General features: G+C 37.3%; 1 protein-coding gene across 1 annotated transcript in view; it reads right to left on the reverse strand.

The window, feature by feature from the left end:
* The window catches only part of ADGRB3 (adhesion G protein-coupled receptor B3), an 881,864-nt gene that overhangs the window by 170,350 nt on the left and 685,402 nt on the right, over nucleotides 1–26,112 (reverse strand). The window contains exons 16-17 of the mRNA XM_052651548.1: nucleotides 2,914–3,040; nucleotides 1,194–1,297 (exon numbers count right to left, since the gene is read on the reverse strand). Coding sequence (XP_052507508.1) covers nucleotides 1,194–1,297; nucleotides 2,914–3,040 — 231 coding nt within the window. The remainder of the gene's footprint in view (nucleotides 1–1,193; nucleotides 1,298–2,913; nucleotides 3,041–26,112) is intronic.

Genomic DNA, 26,112 nt, shown 5'->3' on the forward strand with positions numbered 1-26,112 from the left:
ATTTCACTACCCTTCATGGGAAGGCAGAACTTCTGTTACATATCTGCACCAACAGACCAAGAATGGATACATACTTCAGTTTTGTATGAAGCGTAAAAATTTTAATACCTTTGATAATATAATATCCTGGACAATTAACTTTTGTCTTCAAAAGAGTAAAAAATGCAACAGAAAACATTTTTTTTCCAAAAATAGATGTCAATCAAATGACCTTTCTTTAATAAATTATAATTAATTTTTAGACAGAATTTTTTTTATATTAAGTAAAAGATAAGTAAAGTACTATGGCTGGAAATCTTTACAATTTTAATATTTCAGATATTCAAACAATAATATGCAATTATGTATTTATTAATATAGCAACTGTTTTTAGAATAGTTTTAACTAATAAAAATGGATATAAAAATGTTTAACATTTAAAAATTTATTGGGAAGTTTTGTTACATACTAGCTAACAATATGTTAGTAGACATAATAAGCCTTACAAGTCTAATGTCCTCATTAATAGAATAAGAACAAATCTTAGGAAAATACTATATTTTTACATAATATCAAGCAGATGCAATTTCACATATGATAGAACAGTATTTTTCAATCACTTCCTCTTGTCCATGTATTTTTTCTGACTTTTTTTAATCAGTTTGTCAAAATCTGACTTATTGGAAACATTCAACCAAGAAACCTTTTCTAAAGCTTTATAGTATTTATTATGTTAATATATTAATACTATAGAAGATTTTACTCATTGTCTGGGACACATTGACTCTATGTGTTTAAAACAAGAATTTGTAGACCATATTTCTATAACAGAGAAATTAATTTGACTGTATCAATTAAACTCTCAAACTCAGTAGCAGTTGGGATAAATAGGAACCACTCATAGACTGAATTTGGGGTATGAAGAATACTTGGGGATAAGCAACTTGTTGAAGACTACCATCATTTGAATTGAGTGTGTGTGTATGCTTCGCTTCTTTTCTTATCATAGGAAAATATAGAGAAGAAAATTAAGTAAACACCTACTTAGCACTTTTGAGTTCATTTATTATAGTTCAATCAAAGCAATTATAGCTGTTTTAAAGGTACATTTTCCAGTAAATCAAGAAAACATGAGACATATAATAGTTATCATAGTCTCTGATTTAACTCTGAATAACAGCACTCCATTTGAAGTGTGTTAACTGATTACATACCTCCATAACGCTGCATAGACAACTGCTAGGGTGACCAAGGCCAAGCAAGAAAGGCCACTGCCTACGATCAGGGTAACTGAAGGTGTACTAGAGGATTCCATGATCTGCAAATTAAACAAAAGTAGCACACAAAAAAGAGAGAGAGAAAGAGGATTTTTAAAATAAATTAAAATAACTTCTCAACTCAACCAAACTACCATAACACTCAAAAATAGCCAATATAGTTGTTATAGTAACCAGATAATTACCCAGTAACCACTCTGTTCACATATTCTCAACCCCTAAAATGACTAATTCTAGCTACTCCCTCTCTCCCACTGTGAAGTAATGAAGGCCTTAGGAGTTTTCAGTGCTTGATTGTGGCATATACCCACTTATTGCTTTCTAAAATAAATCACTGAAGTTACAACTTGGTCAGCATTAATGTGTTAAATTTTCTCTAGCTGATATTTGAAGCAGTACTCATTTTTCTTCAACTAACAACAGTTCAGTTATTTCACAATATGCGTTTTTAGCAAAATGTACCTTGATCCTCCTATTTACAATGCATTATGTTATACAAATCTGGTAACTAGATATTGAAAAATGTTCAAACTTTCTGACTTTTGACAACTTTGCTTTAAGTCAAGTAACCTCTCATTTAATTTCAGTAGCTTGGCCTCCTAGAATATAGAGGAAAATCAAATTTCAGATGTAAGAGCTAGAATATATTTTGTGATTCTTTTTTCTGTGAACAAAATACACAGTTAATTTTCACAGTCAATATCATTCTCTAAATATATGACCTTGAAAAGTAAAACCTTATATATATTTTTAAAATGTATAAAGATCACAAGTAGTCACTGATTTGAGAGATTTCTTTCTTCAGACACTAACATGGTACTAACTAGTAAAATCTACTGTTTTTTCATATTTTTAGTATTGGAAGTTTAAAGAAATATACTTTAAGATCAAGTGTGTTCCAAATCTTAGATATGCACAATGAATTTTATAGATATTTTTGGTTATCAAAATAAGTAAGAGTGATGCATATTTAGGCCAGATTTAGACAGAAAGTCACACTATCTTAATAATTATTTCTTACCATTTCAATTTCTGAAATAATTTTTCAAAATACCTTTGATGAGGATATTGTTTTTCTTTCAGACAGTTTACACAGTTGCCTGTTTCAGAAACTAGTTCTGCAAACCTATATACTTCTAAGGAATGATTTTACAGTTTCTGATAGTCCATACTTTCACAAAAACTTCATTTAATGTTTTAAAAATAAATACCCAAGGACATCCCAGAAAACCTGTACTGAAAATATCCAATGCAGATATGCAATGTGTTTGGCTATAGTGTCTGGGGTCTTCATTCTACTACTAACAGTATCCTTACAAATCCCCCAGAACAGATTTTGAGTTCTAAAATAAACGTTAAGCTGACAATTATTTTTATTTGAAAGTTTGCAGCATATTAGCAATATGATTGGACTACATACTTAAAACTATACTGCAGAAATTTCAAGTTAGAAGACATAAAATTGAGTAGAATTTAGTTATAGCACACTAACTAGAATTCATTTCACCAAGCCACTGTAGCTAAGGAGGAGACGAACCCAATTTTGCCACCCTGCAACATTTTCCATTTCCCCATTTAAAATGCAGTTCCCTGGAGAAACACTCTCCACAACGTCCCTGCCTTTGCATTAAAGCCGTGTTTTCCCTTTGTTACTTACTATTTCTCTAGGTTGCTGAGCCAAAATGGCGAAGGTAGAGAGACGATCACATAAGCATTTCGTATGGGATGCATCGGTAAGCACAGTTTTACATCCCTGGGTGGACCACGTTCCCAAAGAATCGTTCCTGCAAAGTGTAGGGGGAAGATCGGGATAAATATGCCTGACGGCCAATTCCGTAAAGAAGAAAATGCAGTTTAATTGAGAGAATCGTCTACTGTAATTCCCGTTCAGGAAAAAGGGAAAAAAAAAAAAAATCTACTTGTTGTTGAATAGGACGTAATTTAGATGCATCTCCAGTAAGGCAAAGCGAGAGTGTTTGGAGGAAGCAGGCGGGCGGCGGTGCAGCGTGCAGAGAGCTGTCCAGCGCCGGAGGTGCTGAAACCGGGACTGACTCTGTCCAGCCCTCTGCGAGGAACGGCGGCAGCGGCGGCGGCACGAGCAGCCGCCAGAGCGTTGGCAGCCACTTCCTATGCTCATCGGATCGTTTCAAACACTCAGAGTGTAAAGAGCCTTTTCACATTTCATACCAGCTTTGATTCCCGTCCCGTATTTTTGGATCGTGAATGTTGGCTTTTAAAACGAGGATTTCTCTGAAAAGCCTGCCTAAAAGGTTAGATAGCTCGTGTTGGGTGATAGAATCTTCTCCGCTGTTGGTTAGGGATTTTTTTTTTCCTCCCCTTAGAATTAGCTGCTGTGAAAATTTCACCCTGGAAATGGGAAGCAGCAGCAGCAGCAGCGGCATCAGCTGGTTCCGACTCTCATTGCCTTTGCCTGGTATCCAGGGGAGGGGTGGGTCTCAGACAGAAGCTTCCCACTCCACACTTCACTCAGCCCAAGCTCTTCTGAAGCCCTTGACATTGCTCCCCCCATCCCCACCCACCTCTCTTCCCGGGGTGGGGCATTAAGCATTAAGCTAACCTGGAGTCTGCTACAACATTTAGCAGAATAACTCCACCTCAAAGTCTGGTAGGAAAGGGGAACGAGGGCCTGCTTCAATGTTCCCTTTGGTGTAGCCATTCAAAATTCTAAAGCATATGGTTTATTTCCCACCCCAGCAGAACAATAAAAATGGTATCAACCTACGTCTTCTTGAGGGGGTTAAAGATGGGGTGGAAGGATTCTCCCCCAACTACTCCACAAGAAGAGGAAGGAAAAAAAAAAAAAAAAGCTATGGAGTTCAACCAATCAACTTGATTACCATTACACGTGTTATATACTGAATGCACCAATTGTCACCTCCCCTCCCTCAGGCATGGAAACTCTCCGACTAGCAAACCTGTGTGTATGCGTGTGCTTAAATTTCAAACCAAGTTACTATCTATCTTAAAAATGACTCTAAAATTCCAGAAGCAGAACACATGGCTTGATGTTAATTTTGATCAGGTACTTTTTATTTCACCTACTCCATATCTCTGAATGCCTAAAGCTATTGGGCTAAATATGAATGCAGTCTATTTTGAAGCTATTTCAATGACAGAGGTTTCACTGTGATAGCTGGACCTCCAGGTTGAGTTGTAGAATATAATTCACACTCTCCCTATTTTGGTATTTAGATGCAACATCTGTTTAACATTCATTAATTTTATTTTAATATTGATTTGATATCATTAATATTCATTACTCAAAATACTGTTAGTTACAACTTTTTTTAAAAAGAAAGAATAGACTATATTTGGGAAGAGGCACATAAAAATTATAACTAAGGTTACCTGAGTACTTCTAAGTATTAGCCAGCTAATATGAGTCAGTTAAAAATTTGGTAGGTCTCTTTTCCTTCTCATGATGTCATAGAACCATATATATATATATAATTGACTGTCTGTCTCTTATATCTTATCTTCTTGTGACAAACAGTTAAGGCCAAATAAAAAAAATGTTTATCTCAGTAGATTAAAGTTTAAAGAAGAACAATACAGTTAAGAGAATCTGACAATTTTTAAAGCATAACATTGCATTATTCATCCTGGATAGCAGCTTATTCATCCTGGAAAGCAGTATTTCTACTCTCAAAATGGAGTCCAATACTTACACTTTTCACATTATGTAGCTATGACCAATAAAGCAAAACAAAGTCTTAACCAGGAAAGAAAACTTTACTGCAAATAAGACCTCAATGAGACAAAATGGCATGTTTATATTAAGGTAGCCGAAAGCTTGTTTACTCAAGAAAATGTTAGGTATCACTAGCCTTTGACTGTCAAATATAGTCTATGTTCAATATAATGTTGCTATACTCTGAAGATCATGTAAATTTTATATGACATCTTTAGAAAAGTAGGTCAATTTACTTTGCTCTGCATAATGATGTAGTGCTGACCTGATCCAGCCCCAGGCAAAACTGGGAAGTAAGTGACACTGGTTTCCATTTTTTAATCTTTCATACTCCCCAAGCATGAAATGTTTCTAATCTCACTGGGCCCCTTTTGATGGGTCCCCTCTTAGGGTTACATAACCTCTGTCCTTAGTTTTCTTTGGAATTATTATCCCTTTGTTGATGTTAGCTGATTAAACTAAGATAATAAAAATGACTGAGCACAGTTTGATGTGTTCTCTTCAGTTTAACACAGTCATAAAACACAAAATAATGCATCTGATGGCAGAACATCAGAATATGATCAGATGGGTAGGAGTGAAAATTTTGATAGGTGAGGGATAACTAGCAACTTCTATACTTGGTCACTTTCAAGAGTTGAGTAATAATAAGTGTGATGCCATCAGATGTTAAATTTTATACTGTTTCATAAAACCTCTTGATATTATAAAATCACTAGCATACACATTACTATTATTACAAAAACCATATGTGTCACCATATTTTCAAACAGTTCATAGCTATTCCGACTGTACAAAATTCTTTGAAAGAATGGCACATGTATCTGATTGATTTCAGGGAGACCTTGTAAAACAAATTGTTATGGTGGTAGAGATAATGTGAAGCAAAACAGCTTCCTTAGTCTGCACAGAACAAGATTTTAAAACACGTGGACTATTCCAGCAGTCACATTATTCTTCTAATTTCAGAGATTTGCATGCCATGATTAATGGTATAACTGTGAATTATTCTTAGTTATTAAGTGTACCTTGTCATCAATGGGGCAAGCAAATACAATGAAATATGTATGAACATTAAAGATATAATAAGACTAACAGACTGAGGATGTCAGAAACAAACACAAAATAGTGATACTGAAAAATTACATCTTTTTTCTTTTCATAGTGTCTTTTCTGGACACTAATTTCTTTTCAAATAGTTTTCAAAAATAACTAGGCCTGCACATATAACCAGCACATTCTTTGTTGGCTACACCTACATTCACCCATGTTAGCCATTAGCTGTCATCTGTACTTCTTTTCCTTCTTCCTATTATTAGGCTGGATAAAAGAAGAAAAGAGTCTGCCTGTCCCAAGTACTTGAAAATACAAACTCACAAGCACAGAATTCTGTGAAAATATAAGACCCCAAATCTATTACTTCCCAGCATACTATTTATTTGAGGCCTTTCCCAATTTTCTAAGAGTTTATATGATATTTCTCTGGATCTGAATTCATTGTTGGGTTCTTGATTTCATGGGAGAATTAAGTAATATAGCATACAATTATATTCTTTAGCATTTAAGATTAAAGAAAAAGATTATCCATTCACTCCAATGAAAAGTTGTTAGTAAAAAACTTGATAGCAAAAACTCACAGTGACACATTTTAAAACTGTGTCAAGAAAACAAACTTGTATCTTTTGAAATACCAATACAGCTAAATATTCCTCTCAAATCAGTCTTTGATAAACTGTTTATACTGCTTCATGGAACATCACTATGTAAAGTATTTATCATGAATAAGTGATACACTTTGGGAGGTTTATTATAAAATCTCAGGATTTTGATGGTCAGTTTATTCAAAATCAAAATAGCTACAATATCACTTCAATTGGCATGCTTCAATTCATGGGGCCGCAAAGAGTCGGACACGACTGAGCGACTGAACTGAACTGAATTGAAAAAATTAATACATAGCTTCTGAGTACACTGTCCTTAAAACGTATATGCACTGAAGGAACGTGTTTCCCAATAATGGTCATTAATGTCTAAGAACTAGGTGAATCTGTATCACTTTTAATGTATATGATACACTCAAATGTATGTCTCTTTGTATAAATTATTCTCATAATACAGAAATTTTGGAGTACAGATAAGGAAATGTTCTCAGTTTTGAGTAGAAACAGTCTTTGTGGGTATCTAGTTTCCAGGACATTGGAAATACTGAGAAATTTATCTCTAGCAACCATTACTATGTCAGAATACAATGAATCATAAAATTAGGAAGTTTTGTGAGAAGTAACCTTAGTGATCACCTAGCCCATTGGTTTTCAACATTTATTGTATATTAAAGCCATCTGGAGACCTTTAAAAATTAAAGTCTGAGGTGGGGCCTGGAATTATTTCTTTCCCCCAGATGATTCTAGTGTGCAGTCAGGGTTGAGAAGCACTGATCTATCCCAAAAATTTACTTTTACAGATGAGGAAACTGAAGCGCAGTGAATCTAGGAAGCTTGTTGAAGGCACAGAGTGAGACACAAGGTTGTCTTTCTCATTCCTAGAGATTTTTTTCAATATTAAATTTTAGATGTAATCTGTTTTAAAACAGAATTAATGAAACAGTCCTATGAAGTATAAGGTCTGCATGTCATGTTATCTACACTTGCAAATAACATGGCCCTTGTGTAGTGGTTTTTACCAAGAATGATTTATCAGTGGATGAAGACAGTTTATCAAATTGTTGTGTTCATCTGGTTTTTTAAGTGAAATATACTATGACATGTAACAAACACTATTTTATATCCAGTTTTTCATGACATAAAGCAACTTTCATATCTAGTGAGATCATTTATAGTTTTGGATGATATAAAAGTTGAAATTCCAAATACTGAAAACATGATAATAAGTAAAAGTAATAAGCTCCTTTTCTTTCTAAAAGTGATATCCTCTGTATTTAGGTTCAGTAGCAGATGATTTAAGATTTCATAAATTATCATAATGGCTGCATATAGTATTATATACTAGTATACACATACATATATAAATCATTTTTACTGTAAAAAGAATAAAAACAACATAAAACATTAATATTTCATTCACTGTCAAGAAATTTAGGAGTGAGTAAGGAAGAGCACTTATCATCCACTACTGAACCTGAAATTAGTAGTGACTTCTCCATACCTTAAATACCACCAGAATCCCAATTTTTCACCTCAGTTCAGTTCAATCGCTCAGTCATGTCTGACTCTTTGCAACACCATGGACTGCAGTATGCCAGACTTCCCTGTCCATCACCAACTCCTGGAGCTTACTCAAACTCATGTCCATTGAGGTGGTGATGACCTCCAACTAGTTCATCCCCTGTTGTCCCCTTCTCCTCCTGCATTCAATCTTTTCCAGCATCAGGGTCTTTTCCAAGGAGTCAGTTCTTTGCATCAAGTGGCCAAAGTATTGGAGTTTCAGCTTCAGCATGAATCCTTCCAATGAATATTCAGGAATGATTTCCTTTAGGATTGACTGGTTTGATCTTCTTGCAGTCCAAGGGACTCTCAAGAGTCTTCTCCAACATCACAGTTCAAAAGCATCAATTCTTCCGCGCTCAGCTTTATAATTAAACTCTCACATCCATACATGACTACTGGAAAAACCATAGCTTTTGACTAGACAGACCTTTGTTGGCAAAGTAATGTCTCTGCTTTTGAATATGCTGTCTAGGTGGGTCATAACTTTCCTTTCAAGGAGTAAGCGTCTTTTAATTTCATGGCTGCAGTCACCATCTGCAGTGATTTTGGAGCCCCCCCAAAATAAAGTCTCTCACTGTTTCCATTGTTTCCCCATCTATTTGCCATGAAGTGATGGGACTAGATGCCGTGCTCTTAGTTTTCTGAATGTTGAGTGTTAAGCCAACTTTTTCACTCTCCTCTTTCACTTTCATCAAGAGGCTTTTTAGCTCCTCTTCACTTTCTGCAATAAGGGTCGTGTCATCTGCATATCCAAGGTTATTGATATTTCTCCCAGCAATCTTGATTCCAGTTTGTGGTTCATCCAGTCCAGCATTTCTCATGATGTACTCTGCATACAAGTTAAATAAGCAGGGAGACAATATACAGCCTTGACATACTCCTTTTCCTATTTGGAACCAGTCTGTTGTTCCATGTCCAATTCTAACTGTTGCTTCTTGACCTGCATACAGATTTCTTAGCAGGCAGGTCAAGTGGTCTGGTATTCCTGTCTCTTTAAGAATGTTTCACCTAGATGTGAACTATTTCCAGGAACACCCTACAGTTAGATCTTCCCAACACTTCTCTGTGCCTATTCATGCTTTCTGTCCAACACTAGGATATTAGTTGATAAATTCACCTTACTTTATTTATAAAATTAACACTCTCCATGCCACAATAAAATATTAGTGCTTTTGAGAACTGTATCCTGTATGAATTTGAATCACTGACCGACCACTTTTCGCATGCTGCTGCTGCTGCTGCTGCTAAGTCACTTCAGTCGTGTCCGACTCTATGTGACCCCATAGATGGCAGACCACCAGGTTCCCCTATCCCCAGGATTCTTCAGGCAAGAATACTGGAGTGGGTTGCCAGTTCCTTCTCCAATTCATGAAAGTGAAAAGTGAAAGTGAAGTCGCTCAGTTGTGTCTGACTCCTAACGACCCCATGGTCTGCAGCCTACCAGCCTCCTCTGTCCATGGGATTTTCCAGGCAAGAGTACTGGAGTGGGATGCCATAGCTTTTCACTTAGTAAGGACTTAATGACAATTTTTTTGTTCAGTTAATTTAACAATCATTTATATTTCAAGGGATGGATTTTTAATACTTTTAGACCCAGACAGACTGTCTTAGCTCCAAATCATCTGCTGTCCTTCAGCATATCCTAGAAATGCAATCTGAAGACTCAATGAATCTTAATAGGCTTATCTATTTGCTTATGGTCGTTAAACATCATCCATTGATAAATTCCGAAAGATTTAGCATCTTGCAGTGATCATGCTCAATCCAGCAGTAAGGCCTAAGTCTTCACTAACTGGTCAGTAAGTATTTAGTGAGTGTTTTTCGAATACCAAAGTGGAAGACACATACAAAAAAACAGTCTAACATTTTCTTTCCTAGGAAAGTTGACCTTCTGGTTGGGAAGACTATACAATCCAAGAATGCTTTCTGTCTGATTAGTTTTACAAATTGTTCCAGAAAATGCTTCCAGTACTGCCCTTCTAATTTAAGGCACTATCATTTTCTCTTGAGATAATATTATTTATTATTGGGCTCCCTGTTCCTTCCTTGCTATCTACTCTCAAGTTCAATTTCAACACAGCAACCAGAGATACTATTGACACATATGTGATCTTTTGTCACTCTGTTAAAAACTCTCTCAATGGTTCTTCTCACCTCACATGGGGTGTAAGACATGCCTGTAAGCTTGTTGTTTCCTCACCATGGCATTTTTGTGCTGTGAATTCTCAGGGCCCAGAATGCATTCCTCAAAGACAGTCATGTTGCTGATTCTCTCACATCACATAGGTCTCTGCCTTTATGTCATCCTTCCAGAGATGTCACTGACTGTCCAGCTTAACATAGTAACTCCTCCTCTGTAGTAGGCTAAAATGAGCTCAACTCCTATACAGTTCTTGTCATCAAGAGGTGGAGGTTTTCCTTCCTCTTGCTGTGAATCGTGGTAAGCCTGTGACTTAATCTGGTCAGAAAAATGCAGTGTAAGTGGTCTGCTTGAGCGGAGGGCTCAAAAGTTCTTATGGTTTCCAGCCTCATCCTGAAAGTCAGCTTTCCTGTGGGGTGGCACAGCCTAGCTTCACTGAGGGTGACAAACCAGCACCAACCACCAGGTATGTGAGTGAGCCCAGATTAGGTCATCCACCCCTAAGCAGAGCTGTTAGTTTACTGTAGCCTCGTGAATGAGACCAGATGAAACTGCAGAAGAACCAACTAGCTGAACTCAGTCAAAGAGCTGAATCATGGAATTATGAACAACATGAAACTAAGCCACTAAGATTTGAGGTGATTTGTTATATAGGAAATGATGCATTACCCAATACTTTCCTACATGCCCTGTTCTTGACATTATTATTGATCTACTGTTGTCTGTAGCATTCACTACATCTAACACACTTATGTATGTACTTTTTAATTCACTTTTTCCTATCTTTGCTTACTAGAATGCAAACTTCCAGAGAATAGTGATATCTATACATTCATTTGTCTTCTTAGATCCTAAACAGAGCTTGACACACAGCAAGTGCTCAATAAATATTTGTTGAATGAATACCTGGTATAGATTTTGACCTAGAGTAGCTGGACTTTCTGACTTCATCACTTCATTTCTCAACAAATATTATTAATCTTCAAAGACATTCAAACACTGTGCTAGATTATTTTATGGCCGTACAGATTTCCACTTTGCCTTTTGGAGCTTGAGAGCTTCAGTGGTAATTATTTTGCAGGTGTAGTGTCATTGCCATTTTGTCATAAAATACACATTAAAATCAAGAATATGTTGCTCTTGAGGGTGACTGAATATCATTTACAAGAATGGTAGCACCAGTTTTATTTCCAGTAATGGTATTTGTTCATTTACTTACTTATGTTTAAAAGTGTGGTAAGAACAGTTGACATGCGAGGCACAGAATACACAGCTGACAATAGCCAGAATGTTGTACACAGATCTCTGGAACTTAATCATCTTGGATAACTGAAACTTTACCCCACAGAACAGAAACTCCATTTCCTCTTCTCCCAGCTGCTGGCAACCACCATTTCCAAAGTATAAGCAACAAAAGCAAAAAAAAAAAAGACAAGTAGATGATATAAACCAAAAAAAAAAAAAAAATCTGCTCAACAAAGGAAGCAAGAGAGTGAAGTGGCAGCCAACAAAATGGGAAAAAATACTCTTGAACCACATACATGATAAGGAGTTAATATGTAAAATATATAAGGAACTCTTGCAAATCCAGAGCAAAAAGCAAAACAATTAAAAATAGGCAAAGTAGTATCTTTTTTGTTATTTTGTAAACTGGAAGCACTAAGAGTAGAAAGGAGTATGGGAAGTGATACCATTAAAGGGAATCAATCTACTGGCTTATAAATATGTATAAATATCTTCACCATGATGTATTAATAACTAAAGGTTAAAATATGCAAGGTGCCATCATTAATTAGTCAATAGGCAAATAAAAATAATCATGCTAATGAAAATAACAGCTAACATTTATTGAGTGTCTATTCAATGTTAGGTGCCGTGGTGGATACTTTAAACACATTTACAAAAAAAAAAAAACCTAAAATGAAATATCAAGGTTGATAGTATTGACAAAGAGACTTAATGCCTCCATCCAGGATCATGAGGATCCTGGAGACAGAAAAAAAGCCTACAGTTGGAAGGTACCTGGATATCTCCATCTGCCTAGGATCCATGTAACCATGGAGGCTTACCTTTGTCCTTACTATATATGTTTAAAATAAATAAATGTCACCAAGAGATGCTGACATTCCTAACGCCATCCAGCTGGTGCAGAGCTACACCAGGAGCTAATACTGAGCCTGTATACCTTCAGAGCAGATTCCCAACCCTCAGTTCTCTCAGCGAGGGAGACACAGGGGAGTGCACAGCTTGAGCTAGGAACATTCAAGGGGGTACTCAGAAAGGACACCGTTTTGGGAACTGAAGTCTCAGATCACCATACTGAATGAAGTAATTCAGATGGAGAAAGAGAAATATCATACTGCATTACTTGTAGGTGGAATATTTAAAAAATGGTACAAATGAACTTATTTACAAAACAGAAATAGAGTCACAGATGTAGAAAACAAACTTAAGATTATCAAGAGGGAAGGAAGGAAGGAATATATTGGGAAAATCAGATTGACATATACACACTACTGTATATAAAATAGATAAATCAACAAAGACCTACTGTATAGCATAGGGAACTCGTTCCTTAATACTCTGAAGGGCCTATATGAGAAAATAATCTAAAAAAGAGTGGATATATGTGTGTGTCTAACTCGTCCACTTTGCTGTACAGCAGAAATTAATACAACACTGTAAAGCAATGGTCTCTGCTGTTGTTCAGTCACTAAGTTGTGTCAAATTTGTTGTGACCCCATGGACTGCAGCATGCCAGGCTTTCTTGAATTTCACCATCTCCTGAAGCTTGCTCAGACTCATGTCCATTGTGTCAGTGATGCCATCCAACCGTCTCGTCCTCTGTCGCCCCCTTCTTCTTCTGCCCTCAATTTTTTCCAAGCATTAAGGTCTTTCTCAATGAGTCGGCCAAAGTCGCATCAGGTGGCCAAAGTATTGGAGCTTCAGCTTCAGCATCAGTCCTTTCAATGAATATTCAGGACTGATTTCTTTTAGGATTGATCAGTTTGAGCTCCTTGCTGACCAAGCGTCTCTCACGAATCTTCTCCAGCACCACAGTGCAAAAGCATGAATTCTTTGGCACTCAGTCTTCTTTAAGGTCCTGCTCTCACATCTTACCAACCTACTGGAAAAATCATAACTTTGACTAGATGGGCCTTGTCAGAAAGTGATACCTCTGCTTTGTAATATGTTGTCTAGGTTTGTCATAGCTTTTCTTCTAAAGAGTAAATGTCTTTTAATTTCGTGGCTGCAGTTACTGTCTGCAGTGATTTTGGAGTCCAAGAAAATAAAATCTCTCACTGTTTCCACTTTCCCCCCATCTATTTGCCATGAAGTGATGGGACCAGATGCCATCATCTTAGTTTATTGAATGTTGAGTTTTAGGCCAGCTTTTTCACTCTCCTTTTTTACCCTCATCAAGAGGTTCTTTAGTTTCTCTTTCTGACATTAGAGTGGTATCATCTATATTTCTGTACTCCTAAATCAATTTAATTAAATTAATTTTTAAAAGTCTCACAGAAAACATGTGAGAAGGATTTCATGAAAAAGTGACTGGAAAGGGCAAATACTTAAGAGAATAAAAAGAATTGTGTTGAGAATGGTCACTGTGGGCACAGAGGCCAGTAAGAACATTTTAGAGAATGATTTTAGCAGAGGGCTCACATGGAGACTAGATTTCTGGAAGTTGAAAAAGGAAGCCTGTCATATCAAAGAGTTTAGCAATAGAAGAAAAAAGATTGCATGTGAGTCAACATATGAACATAAAATTTTATCAATTATGTTTTTACTTTGAGGTAGGACTAAATCTCCTAATGTCTTCCAACACAGACCATAACAGTTCAGTGAGAGATGATTCTGATAGGATGTAGCAATGGTGAAACAGTCACTCAGTCGTGTCCCACTCTGTGCGACCCCATAGATGGCAGCCCACCAGGCTCCGCTGTTCTTGGGATTCTCCAGGCAAGAACACTGGAGTGGGTCACCATTTCCTTCTCCATTTTAAAAGAAAAAAAAAGGAGAGAGTCAAAAACAGAAGCAATGGACAGAAGAAAAAAGAGAGAGAGAGAGTGAGGCCATTTGAGGGATATGGAGTTTTAATTTTGAATGTAACTAAAGGGGCCTGCTTTATATGTTGTAGTTTATAGATAAATTATGTAGGGTATGTCTACTAAAATGCAAAAAGACAATTTAGTTCTATCTATAACTAATATAAGACAGATTTCCAAAGTCATTCTAGGGTGTGGGTAAGGAAAGCTCCTAGAAATGATTGTTCTTTGCATTTCTTTCTAAAATACTTAAACATTCCTTGAACCACTGAGGGCGAGTTAACCTCAAAATCACAAAACAATTCATTCTATTTGGATATTTTCCTCCTTCAAAAAACAAAACAAAACACAACTGTTTATCTAGGCTAGTAACCAGTTTTTAGTCTGATATAATCTATAACAACTGAGTGTACAACCGTGAAACAGGAGTATTAATGAAATAAAATAGAGCAGATTTAAACATAAGTTCCTTTCCCCACTAGTTCTCAGATAATCTGGACACAAAGCAGTCCTGTGTATCCAACTAGATTGCTCATTTCCTGATTCTAATGGCTTTTGTTTCTTTTTGCAGAGGATTGGACTTCCCCGGTGGCTCAGACGGTAAAGCCGGTAGACTGTCTACAATGCCGGAGATCTGGGTTCTATACCTGGGTCGGGAAAATCCGCTGAAAAAGGAAATGGCAATCCACTCCAGCACCATTGCCTGGAAAATCCCATGGACAGAGAAGCCTGATAAGTTACAGTCCATGGGGTCACAAAGAGTCGGACACGACTGAGAGACTTCACAGATTTCACAATTCCAAATATGTAGAATACACATATAAAAAAGACTAAATGTATATTTGACAAATTAATTACAGTAGTTGCTTCAGGATATTGAATTATAAGTATTATTTATTGCTTCTTTATATTTTTTGTACCTTTGTATTTCTCCCATTACTATATTACCTCTATAATAGAAGAAAATTCTTTTGTAATTAAAAAAAATTATGTGAAATAAGAGGAAGCTAATATATTATTACCATAAGATTAATTCTTTCATAGTCTTTACTTGTAAAAAATGAATATTTCTTTGTAAGTACTTTTATAATTTGAACCAAAATAGTCCCCTTACCAGAAAGCTAAAAGAACAACTTTAAGAAAAATATATATATGTAGCTTTCAATATGTACATGTATTAATGTGTGACTCAGGAATATAAGAGTTTCAATATTAAATCGATTATCTAAGTCTTTTATTCTCAAGTCATTTTGTAGTATATAAATATTTTCTCTTAAACTAAAGTAGCATTATGGCACAATGAACTGAATTAATAATGACTGGGTTCATAAACCAATATTGAGTTTTATTACTTTTCACTATTTACCAAGGAGGTGTAATATAATGTAAACTTCTGCTGAAGTTATATAAATAATCTATCCAGGTTTATAGTGATAAAGCAGAGTTTGCAAATTGATATTTAACCACTGACTTACAATGGTCATCTTGGAGCTTTAGCCAGAACATCCAGTTATTACTATTTTGCAGAACATCCAGTAAAAAAGAGACAACTTATAAGAGAGCATGAAGTCCTGTGCTTGCAAGTGAAGGTCTACTGTTTATCCTGGAAATTTATGCTACATATTTTGGGATGAGATGATAAGTGTTGTGAATTCTTAGAGTTCCTAGCACCATGAAGTCAAATCACCATACTGTTAACAAATTATCAACCAAAAACAGTTCATAAAACATTGCAAAAGGTACAATAGTTTTCTATATGAGAAAATCCTGGTTAAAAAAAAAAAAAATTCAACAGCAGAATTACTGAGTAAGTGTCTAAGGCAGCTATTTGTATTGCATAACTTTTTTTTATTCTATTTTATTTGAGATTATAATTATGATATGGTTTGGCTGTAAACTGGTCTAGTCATGCTTTTGGCACTGGGTCACAGGTCAGCTGTTTTCCAAGTTAAAAACTGGAGTACATGCCTGCAATGTTAATCCAAATTGGAAGAGTTGTTCTCAAAAATTTACTGTTGAGACATGAAACTGAAGCACCACTTATGAGTGGGAGCTTAATTCACTCGAAAGTCTGATGCATTCATTCTGGAACAAAGCTAGAAATCTGTTTTTTAATATCAGAATTATCATTTCCAAGAAACAGAAATTTTAATTATCAGGTTAATCATACCTCAAAAATTATGATTCATCATTGATTGCCTACACAAAAAATGGAAAAAAAATGAGAATTCACTGAACATATATATATATAGATATACACACATATATAGTCAAAGTGACTATCTGGGTGGTACAATATTCTCAGAACTCTGAGAAAGGGAGCCCTGCATATTAGCGGACTGTTTCTCTGCTCACTTCCACAGTGTATTATGTGCAATTAGGGAACCTGGATATTAGTAGAGAGGAAATAGAAATTACTGGAGTGGCAGAACAAATTATTAATGTGTACAAACATGTGTCCATGAAATTACCTAGTCTCTGAAAAAACTGAAATCGATTAAAATATAAACTAAGAAAATAATCTGTTAACCTCAACCAAGTGGTTCCTGAAAAGTGAAAGTAAAGTCGCTCAGTAGTGTCCGACTCTTTGCAACCCCATGGACTGTAGTCTACCAGGTTCCTCTGTCCATGGGATTTTCCAGGCAAGAATACTATAGCGGGTTGCCATTGGTTCATGGTCATACATTTATTCAACCAACAGACTAATTTTGCATCAGCCCCCAATTCCACTCATTTGCAACTATTGAATTCTTTACAAACAAATCAATATCTCAGCATTGCAGTGTTTAAAGTGAAAAATCTCACTCAATGAAAACCAAGCTGCAAACGTTTTATGCCTACTTGATGACAGAGATGAGCTCTTATACCAAACCAAACTTTGTAATAATGGCTTCAGTAAATATTCTTTTCATCTGTTCTCTTCCCTTTCTAATTAAGATTACACTTAGAATTTACTTGTGATCAGTTTCAAAAGAGCTTGCCAGTTCTCCTCCCTTCTGTATCATTTATAGACTTAATTGGAAAACCAATGCCCTTGTCCTGCATAGTTGCACTGTTTTTGTTTTTTAAAGTCACAGATGTGGCAACAGGAATCATGGTTTCTGATTTCAGCACCACCATAGTCTTGTTATCTGGAGGAAATTTTTAGCCTAAATTGGGACTCAGTATCCTCACTGATAAAGTTAAACAATTGTATGTTCTATCTGTTTTGGGAGGATTGCTGCTGAAAACACAGAAGATAACAGACATCCTTGTCCTCAGTCTCTTCAGTTGTGTCCAGCTCTTTGCTACCCCATGGACCATAGCTTGCCAGACTCCTTTGTCCTCGGGGTTTTCCCAGCAAGAATACTAGAGTGGGTTGCTGTGCCCTCCTCCAGGGGATCTTCTTGACCCAGTGATTGAACCCGTGTTTCCTGCATCTCCTGTACTGCAGGTGGATTCTTTACCACTGAGCCATTTATTTAGTGGTTATATTGCCCAAGCATTATTAATGGGAACAAAAATACTTTTCTGAAAGTTAAACACTTTATATAAATGTTGTGTATCACCACAATGATGACATGTATCATTTTACCAACAAGAAAACCATATCAAAGGAGTCACGTGACATTAACAAGATTATCCATTAAGGATTACTGCTCTTGTTATAAAATTTCCAGGCTTCAGAGTCCTGGTTTGGAAGACCCAAAGTTAAAAGAAGTAAAGTCATTAATGTCCTCCATGAAGAGGAAAAGAGATGATATGAACTGATTTTTCATGAATTTTTTGATACTGTAAAGACCTTAAGAATTGAAAACAGAACCCTGAATTAGCAAATCTCTTTGTGATCACAGAATCAAACAGCCAACAGCTAAATTACATATTGTTTTTAAGTCTCGGGTGGCTAATGAAACATCAAGACAAAATATGTATATACAACCAGGGAAAGAAGCAATGTCAAATCCTTAAATGAAATGCAAAGGATGTGATCTTTCTATCTCCTACACACTGCCAAGAAATTATTAATGGAAACCTCCCATTCAAACTAGTCTCTCTGGAAAGTATGAATATTTAAAACAAATGCCCTCATAAGTATGATCAAGAAGAACAATGTGTAAAATTACAAAAATGTAGTAATTTCTACAAAATTCTGGCTTTATGGGAATTTGAAGATGGATCTCTTTTGTGCAAGGCCATAGATTACCCACCCCTCACAAAACAAAAGGATGTTAGGATAGAAGACTTCTACTGCTGACCAGAGTTCGCAGGGAAAGCGTTGTTCCCAAAACATCCTAGATCACCCACCTGGTCAGGCATTTGCCAAGCTGACCACTCCTGACTGTGTGTCAACATGACCAGAGAGAACCAATGGACGCCCGTGCTTAATTTCTCAGTCATAGCACAAGCGAAAGGACAGTAAAGAGGCAGGAATGGCTTTGCGTGAATTATGTAACGTGGCTTTTTAAAGTTCGGTGCTTAATGATGCTTAATATGTAAGCTGATTTTTAAATTCTGACATAAAATGTGAAAGAATGGTATTTTATGAATTCATGGGTAAGTGAAATTAAGGCTTTTTCAGTGCTGATTTAAACACCATAAAATACTGACTTTTGTAATTTAGAGAATATGAAATTCTTCTTTAACCTCACTCATTTGTAAATTTATATGAAATGTTTTAATGCCTTTTTTTGTGCTCTGCACAGTATAGGTTACAGAGATTTCAGAGACTGAAAGGTACACATGGTATAAAGTGAAGACAAACACGTAGCCTGTCCACTTGCATCCCCAGTTAAGAAAACTTCAAAACTCTGTAACCCAGTTAGAGTCTGTAATGGTATGGTGAGTGAGCTGGTGATAAAGGGGAAGAAGGGCATGAATTCATTTCTCCAAAGATTGGCATTTAAAGAAATATACTTAAATGTATATGTACTTAAATGTACTTAAATGCATATTCTTAAATAAGTGTGCACTATCTTTCTCTTGTGCGTGATTCTGCTGGTACTATGGCTTCTTTATACATTAATAGGTTGAGATGTGAAAATTCACAGTTGAAGGACAAGCCCTGAACCATCCATTGCATAATTAACATTTTAATGAGCAGTCAAGACCTTTCGTGTTTTGGATCTCAACCATTTGTCCCCTGAGTGGAACTCAATCTGTTGAGCTCAGAGCATGAAGTGATTCTGTCTTTGTGAGATTTTTAAACAAAAGTAGATCACACAGGCCACTGTTTTTGCTTGATACTGCTCTCTCCTTTGTCAGCAGAGCTCACTTATATTCAAAGGGGCCATGTCAGAATCCAACAACTAGTTTTCAGCTTAGCTTCTTTTCTAATAGGTTCAAAAACTGTATCTACCACACACATTTTGAAAGTGGCTAATTTTCAGTTACTGACCAACTAAATGCAGTTCTCTTCATTTGCAAAGTGCAGTGGGCAACTGCTATTTGGAAACCCCGGCAACTTGAAGAGGAAGCATTGGGTGATGCTTGTAATTTAATTATCTGAAAATCAAACTTTGCCTCACACATGAAAGGCAGTAAAATTCTTCATTGGAGACAAGTTTGAAGGTCATTAAAAAGCTATTTGGTTTGAGGTTTCAGAATACAAAGTAACTTAAAAATGTTCTAAAAAAATACTTTTACTCCTAGATAAAATCTTTCAAAAACATTAAAAAACCAATCTCCTGTTTTCATTACTAGGCAAAAAAAATGTTATGAGAAAAATTCCTGTGGGAAAGTTTCAAGCATCTGAAAAATGAAGCTTATAACAGGAAAGCCTTCTCTGTCATAATTAATACAATATCACTAATATAAAACTCAGGTTGCATCTCCTGTCTTCATATCTCATTTCTGACTACTGCAGACCCATAACTACAATGCATGTTACATGTATAGCACAATATTTGTTATATTATTATTCTTATTAGATAAAGGCTGCAGAATCTCAGGGAATTTTAACATTTATTTCTTAGTGACAAGAAAGCATAGCTCTTGTTATCTCTAAAGATGTGAACATTAATAATGCACATAGAAATTGAAGCAGTTCAACCACTGCTTTAAATTTCGCTTACTGATTCAGGCATAAAACCAAGGACACTATGCACATTTTACCCATGAGTTACATAATCGTTTAGCCAAGTTGCAGACTCCAGGTGTGTTCATTGTACCCTTCAGCTTTCCTTTTTTCCTTTAAACCACAGTCAAGGATATTAAAAATTAAATAAATAAATAAAAAACATAAATATAGAAATGTCTGCCATATTTAGTTGACTGATTTTATGAAGAATAGTTGTCACATGGTATCTGACACTGAAGAAATATCATCTGGAGAAGAAGACTCCAAGTTCTCAGAAGAGAACTTCAACATAATGCTCCACAATACGAACTACCTATTTTTGTAGCTGACTATCTAGGATACATAGAAGATTCCAGGAAAGCAGAATTGTTCCTATTGAGGATACAGTTGGGGAGACTGGTATGGAGACTGCTCATTCTCAGAATGGCACATAAAACTCACTTTGTGCAATTTCCAACACTGCAATTCTAAAACGAAGAGACAAATTACCTACATTCAAACTTCTCTAACTCAGGCCATTACATGGATCTTCATGTTCTAGGGTTTAACCGTGGCCACTCAGAGGGACAAACACAGGTTCAAACACAGCCCTAGAAAGTAGAATAAAGACAGTCTGGAGCAGTGGTTTTACATTAGTAAGGTGGTTTCTGGACACATGAGACAAACACTGATAGAAATACTGTCACTTCCAAGTAAGAGTAATGGTATTCCATGAATTGGTTTGGGAAAATATTTAAGGACTCAGTAAATGTACAGAAAATCTGTTGTGGGTGACCTTGCAAATTCCTGTAGACTCCAACTATACCTGCTGAGGGGTACCTCCTCCCCTTCCAGAGTTGTCTTCACTTAATTAGGCTTCTTTTGCTACCAGTCTTGCCAAACAAAGCCTCCTCTGAAGGCAACAGATTCTCCATGGAAAGTCAAGCCCAAAAGAAGAGGAAGGAGAGGGAGAACTTGCTTTTGGAATCCCATGTCTATATCCCAGGAATTTAGGATAATTTCTTTCAGGTTCTCAGTACAGACATCTTATGGTAACTTATTTATTCATATGCTTGTGAGTTCACTTTCTTCCATATCTTATACGAACTGTTCACTGCTACTCAGAGCCAAAATACAGATTAAACAGAGTCTTGTTCATATATATCTACTCCGGGATGCCAACTACCCAGAGCTGCAGTGTAAACAGAATGCTGTCACAAATGGGGCTTTAGAGATGGAAGAATATTACTAATGGATTCTGAGAATGGACTGTTATTTAAAATAAGAGCAACCCCCATTTGTACAGGACTCAGTCTTAATGTTAAGGGGTTCAAACATTCGAGGACATGTACTTACGGACCATTTTGGACAGAAGAGTTCATATTAATTTAACACGGCTGCTTCTTTTGCAATATAATACTTGAAAGACCTAGTTTGTTGTTGTTGTTGTTGTTGTTGTTGTTGTTTTTAGGAGATAAGCTTTTACAAGCACACCAAAAGATACTGAAGTTAAGTGCAGAAAGAACTGTCTCAGACTGTCTCCTAGCTATCAGAGGCCTTGAATCCCTATTTGAAACTAAATACCTGTGTACTCCAGGGCTTCCCTGGTGGCTCAGTTGGCAAAGAGTCTGCCTGTGTTCAGGGAACGCAGGTTCGATCCCTGGGTCAGGAAGATCCGGTGGAGAAGGAATGGCCACCACTCCAGTATTCTTCCCTGGAGAATCCCATGGACAGGGGAGGCTGGTGGGCTGCAGTCCACGGGGTCACAAAGAGTCAGACACGACTGAGCGACTAACACTAACTGACTAACTAAGCTATGTAGCTGCAAAGGGGCACATGGGGAAAAGGGCTAAGCCTTTGAATTTTTTAAATTAATTATTCTTAATTCTCCCAGATTCAAATCTCACTTTCAGATACTCCTCAGGGAAGACTCAAGGACGGAGAACTCTCTCCCACCTGATGGGCAAGGGAGCTGTGACAAGAAGCAAACTGGCTTTTGAATCAACTCAGCAGCACAAAGGAGGAAACATGCTAACGCCAAATTGCCCATGTTGCCAGGCCTCTTTCAGCCAAATCGAAGGCCCTTGCAGGGCCAATGCTGAGATCCATTCCTGCAGCTCACGGGTGCTGGGTGACACCTTGACTCCTTTGCCTTTCTGCCAGGCCACCATGGACATACCACTGCCTTCCTGCTGCATCACACAGCCTTCCTCACCAGCCATACTACTGGCTGGAGGTAATCTATGACTGCCACACTCAGGAGTAAGCGACAGGAAAAACAAAAACAAAAACAGATGCTCAAGGCTGGGTTTTCCCAGTTTTATTCTGTGTGTGCTCTATTGCTTCATGGAAACTTTTCCCCCTAAGTTTTAACTGCAACCACTGAGCAGATGTCTTTAAGAAAGTAGGTGTGAGGAGACCAGCCACTGTCACAGACTGGCCTTGGACACCTTGCTGACAAGCCTTTGCAGGCTGCCTGCAGCAATCATGCAGAGTCTCAGAGGCTTTGTCTGTGCTGATGAGGACCAAGTCTTTGGAAAGACCCTTGTGGATACAGTATCTATAGCCACTCGGGACTCAGAGAAGCTGAGGGCTGGCTGGATTGGATCCAGAGTGGCTGCAAGGAGGTGTGAAGATTGACATACCCCTCTTGTTCCAGGAAGAAAGACTTCTTGAGTGCTTTGATCTTTTCAATGAGGCCCTTCCTGGTTCCAGGACAAAACAGGCTGCGGCTTCCTTGTGAAGCTGGCTGTCCTGTGCCATCCCAACTCTAAACCTGAGGACCTGCAGTTCCTCTGTTGACTGACAACTGATTCCATCATCCCACTGAAGACCACTAAACATCGAAGCCCCTGGGATCCCCTGGGCCCGAAATTTAAACACAGTCACTTTCACTACTTTCAGGTGGACTCTTCCTGGTTATTCTGTCCACACAGATTCTTTATACATTGGGATTCCATGGAACCCTTCTAGGGCTTTCTAGGTTATTTTTCTATTGACGCAGAACTGGTATCCACAGGGGTTTCCTTTTATATGTGCTTGGAATTCCTTTGCTCAGAGTACTCCATATCCCAAGGTTTTCCTGTCCTCTGGTCTTTCACGGCGGACATTCATGCAGCCCTGGGCTCACCAGGCATTGCACACAGTGTTGGCAAAGCTCACCTACCTCTGCCTCCGTCTGGACAGCTGCAGCAGGCATGCATGATGGAGGGGGGCTGCACCACTGTAACCCCAAGTCCTGCTCTTCCCTCAACAAGGTGTTAAAATCCCTTCAAATCCCTTAGCCTCCTGATTGGAACCTTCATCTTGAAACAGAGGAAGCAAATTTTCTCACTACTTCCGGGTATTCAAATGCAAATGCCCCAGGCAGTAGTCTTTGAGGATGTAAAGTAGTTCTGTTTAGACCCATTAGCGCCTCTCAAAGAAGTCAATTCTTTGGCCTAGGGCATCCCATCCATCCATCCACTTAAATAAAGTGTCCACTATTGTCAGGGATTTACGAGAGTTTGGGGAAGATGAGAAAGATACTCTGTCACCAAAATCACCATAATACTTAAAGTAAGGTCAATATTTAGCAACAGCTTAAAAATATGATGGGTAGAATATACATTTATTTCTAATATAATTTCCTTTGCCAGTAGAATATTTTGCATATAATCTTTGTATTCTAGAAAGTCAAGACAGATAAATCAGTTCAGGAGATTTAAATGTATTTTAACAATCTAGGTCAACTGTGAAAAAGAATTAATGTGTAGGCAACATTCTGCTTGAGTATTACTGGGACCTAAGAAATTTATTTCAGTGTGTTGTAAAAGACAACTACCCACACGTCTCCTCTAATAAGAAATGAAAAAAATTTTGTTTTAATTCTGGGAGGAGGTCTTTAAATCAGTAACAAAACCCACCACTAATATATCCTATTATGATTTTTTTGCTTTTTTGTACTTTTTTTCCATAAGTCTTTAAAATGTTTAATGAGAGGATATATCAGGTCTCTTGTAGGTTCTATAATCCTTTGTTCAAGCAAAAAAGGCTTGAGTTTAGTGAGTATTTTCCTGAAAAGAAAATGCCTAACTTTTGAAAGCAACAGACATTTTATAAGATTAAAAAGTTGAACAAAATGTATATGTATGTGTATACATACACACACACACACACACACACACACACACACACACACACGCCATTTCCTCCTCCAGGGAATCTTCCTGACCCAGGGATCGAACCTGTGTCTCCTGCACAGGCAGGCAGATTCTTTACCACTGAACCACTTGGGAAACCCCGAAGCCAGGACTAAGAATAAAAAGAAATGGGAAGGATCATAGCTTATTTGTTCTCTCTCTTTAGCATTTTATTTTGAAATAATTTTAGACATAAAAAGTTGCAAAACAGTACACAGACTTCTTTTTTTTCCCCATAGAATTCCTGTTTCTCCTTCATCCAGCTTTGCCTAATAGGTTCATCTGACACAACCACACGAAATTAACCTGAATCATGAAATTAACATTAGAACATACTATTTCTATGCTACCAGAACATACTGGTCTGCAAAGCTTATTCCACACTCAGCACTTGTACCCCAGTGTCCTTTCTGTGATGGACCCTCCCGTCCAGGGTTCAGCCCTGCAATTAGTTATCCTGTCTCCCTCGTCTTTGGTCTGTGTCCGTTCTCATCCTTTGTCTTTGTGATCCAGACCACTGGGAGAGTACTGCCCACTGACTTTTCAGAATGTCCCTCAATTTAGATCTGTGTCCATTTTCTAAAGAGTAGGTTGAGGCTGTGCATTTTTGACAGGAATGTCATAGAAGTGATGTTTTGTCTAACTTGGTACACTGCTTCAGAAAAGTATGTGACGTATATAGGTCTTCTTACTGGTGAAGTTAACGCCGATCACTTGGTTCAGGTTGCATCTACCAGATTTCTCCACTTTTTCCATTTGTAATTAAGAAATATCGTTGAGGCAATATACTTTCTTTTGAGATATGTATGCCCTCTTTTTGAAATTAAAACATGGGTGATTCCAGGGCAACTTTTATAGGGAAAGGAAGCGTATTTCCTTTAACACCTAGCATGTCCCACAGTCATCCTTAAGGCTCACCGGAGAGTATTCGTCTTAATTTTAAACCTCAACAGATTTGGGAGTCAAGTCTGTAGAGCTAATGTCACCAGTCTGGCTGTCATTTCAGTCACTTTTTAGGTGACTGAATTTCTCTGGTGAATTTCTTTGCCAGAAATTCCTTCCACAAATACGGTGGAGCTCTGAAATAGAATCCATGGCTCAACAACATAAAGATAGTCTCTTTGGCCTAGCATGAAAATAAAATAGATCTGAATCAGGAGGAACTCAGTACCTAGTCAAGCAGTCAGTCGACAGTGTTCAGGGGCTGCTGAGAACCCAGATCAGGTACCAGACATGGTCATTTATTATCAAGCTAACACTCCAAGGCAATACTAGCCCCAACTGACAACTGGCACAAAAAGGGGAATTGAAGATTTTCAAATCCATTGCGTGCATGCATGTCTCTGTGCCTTTGCTAATGCTGTCCTTCCTTCTTCTCCCCTCTGTGTTGGTCAGATGACATCTCCTCTGGGAAACCTTCCTTGACCTCTCACCTCAAGGATGCTGGGACCCTCCACGTCTGGAGAGCATTTATATCAAGTCACATGCTGTACAGTGGTTGTTTACTGAAGCCTGT

This window comes from Budorcas taxicolor, chromosome 14 (genome assembly GCF_023091745.1).
Source record: "Budorcas taxicolor isolate Tak-1 chromosome 14, Takin1.1, whole genome shotgun sequence".
NCBI classification, from domain to species: domain Eukaryota; kingdom Metazoa; phylum Chordata; class Mammalia; order Artiodactyla; family Bovidae; genus Budorcas; species Budorcas taxicolor.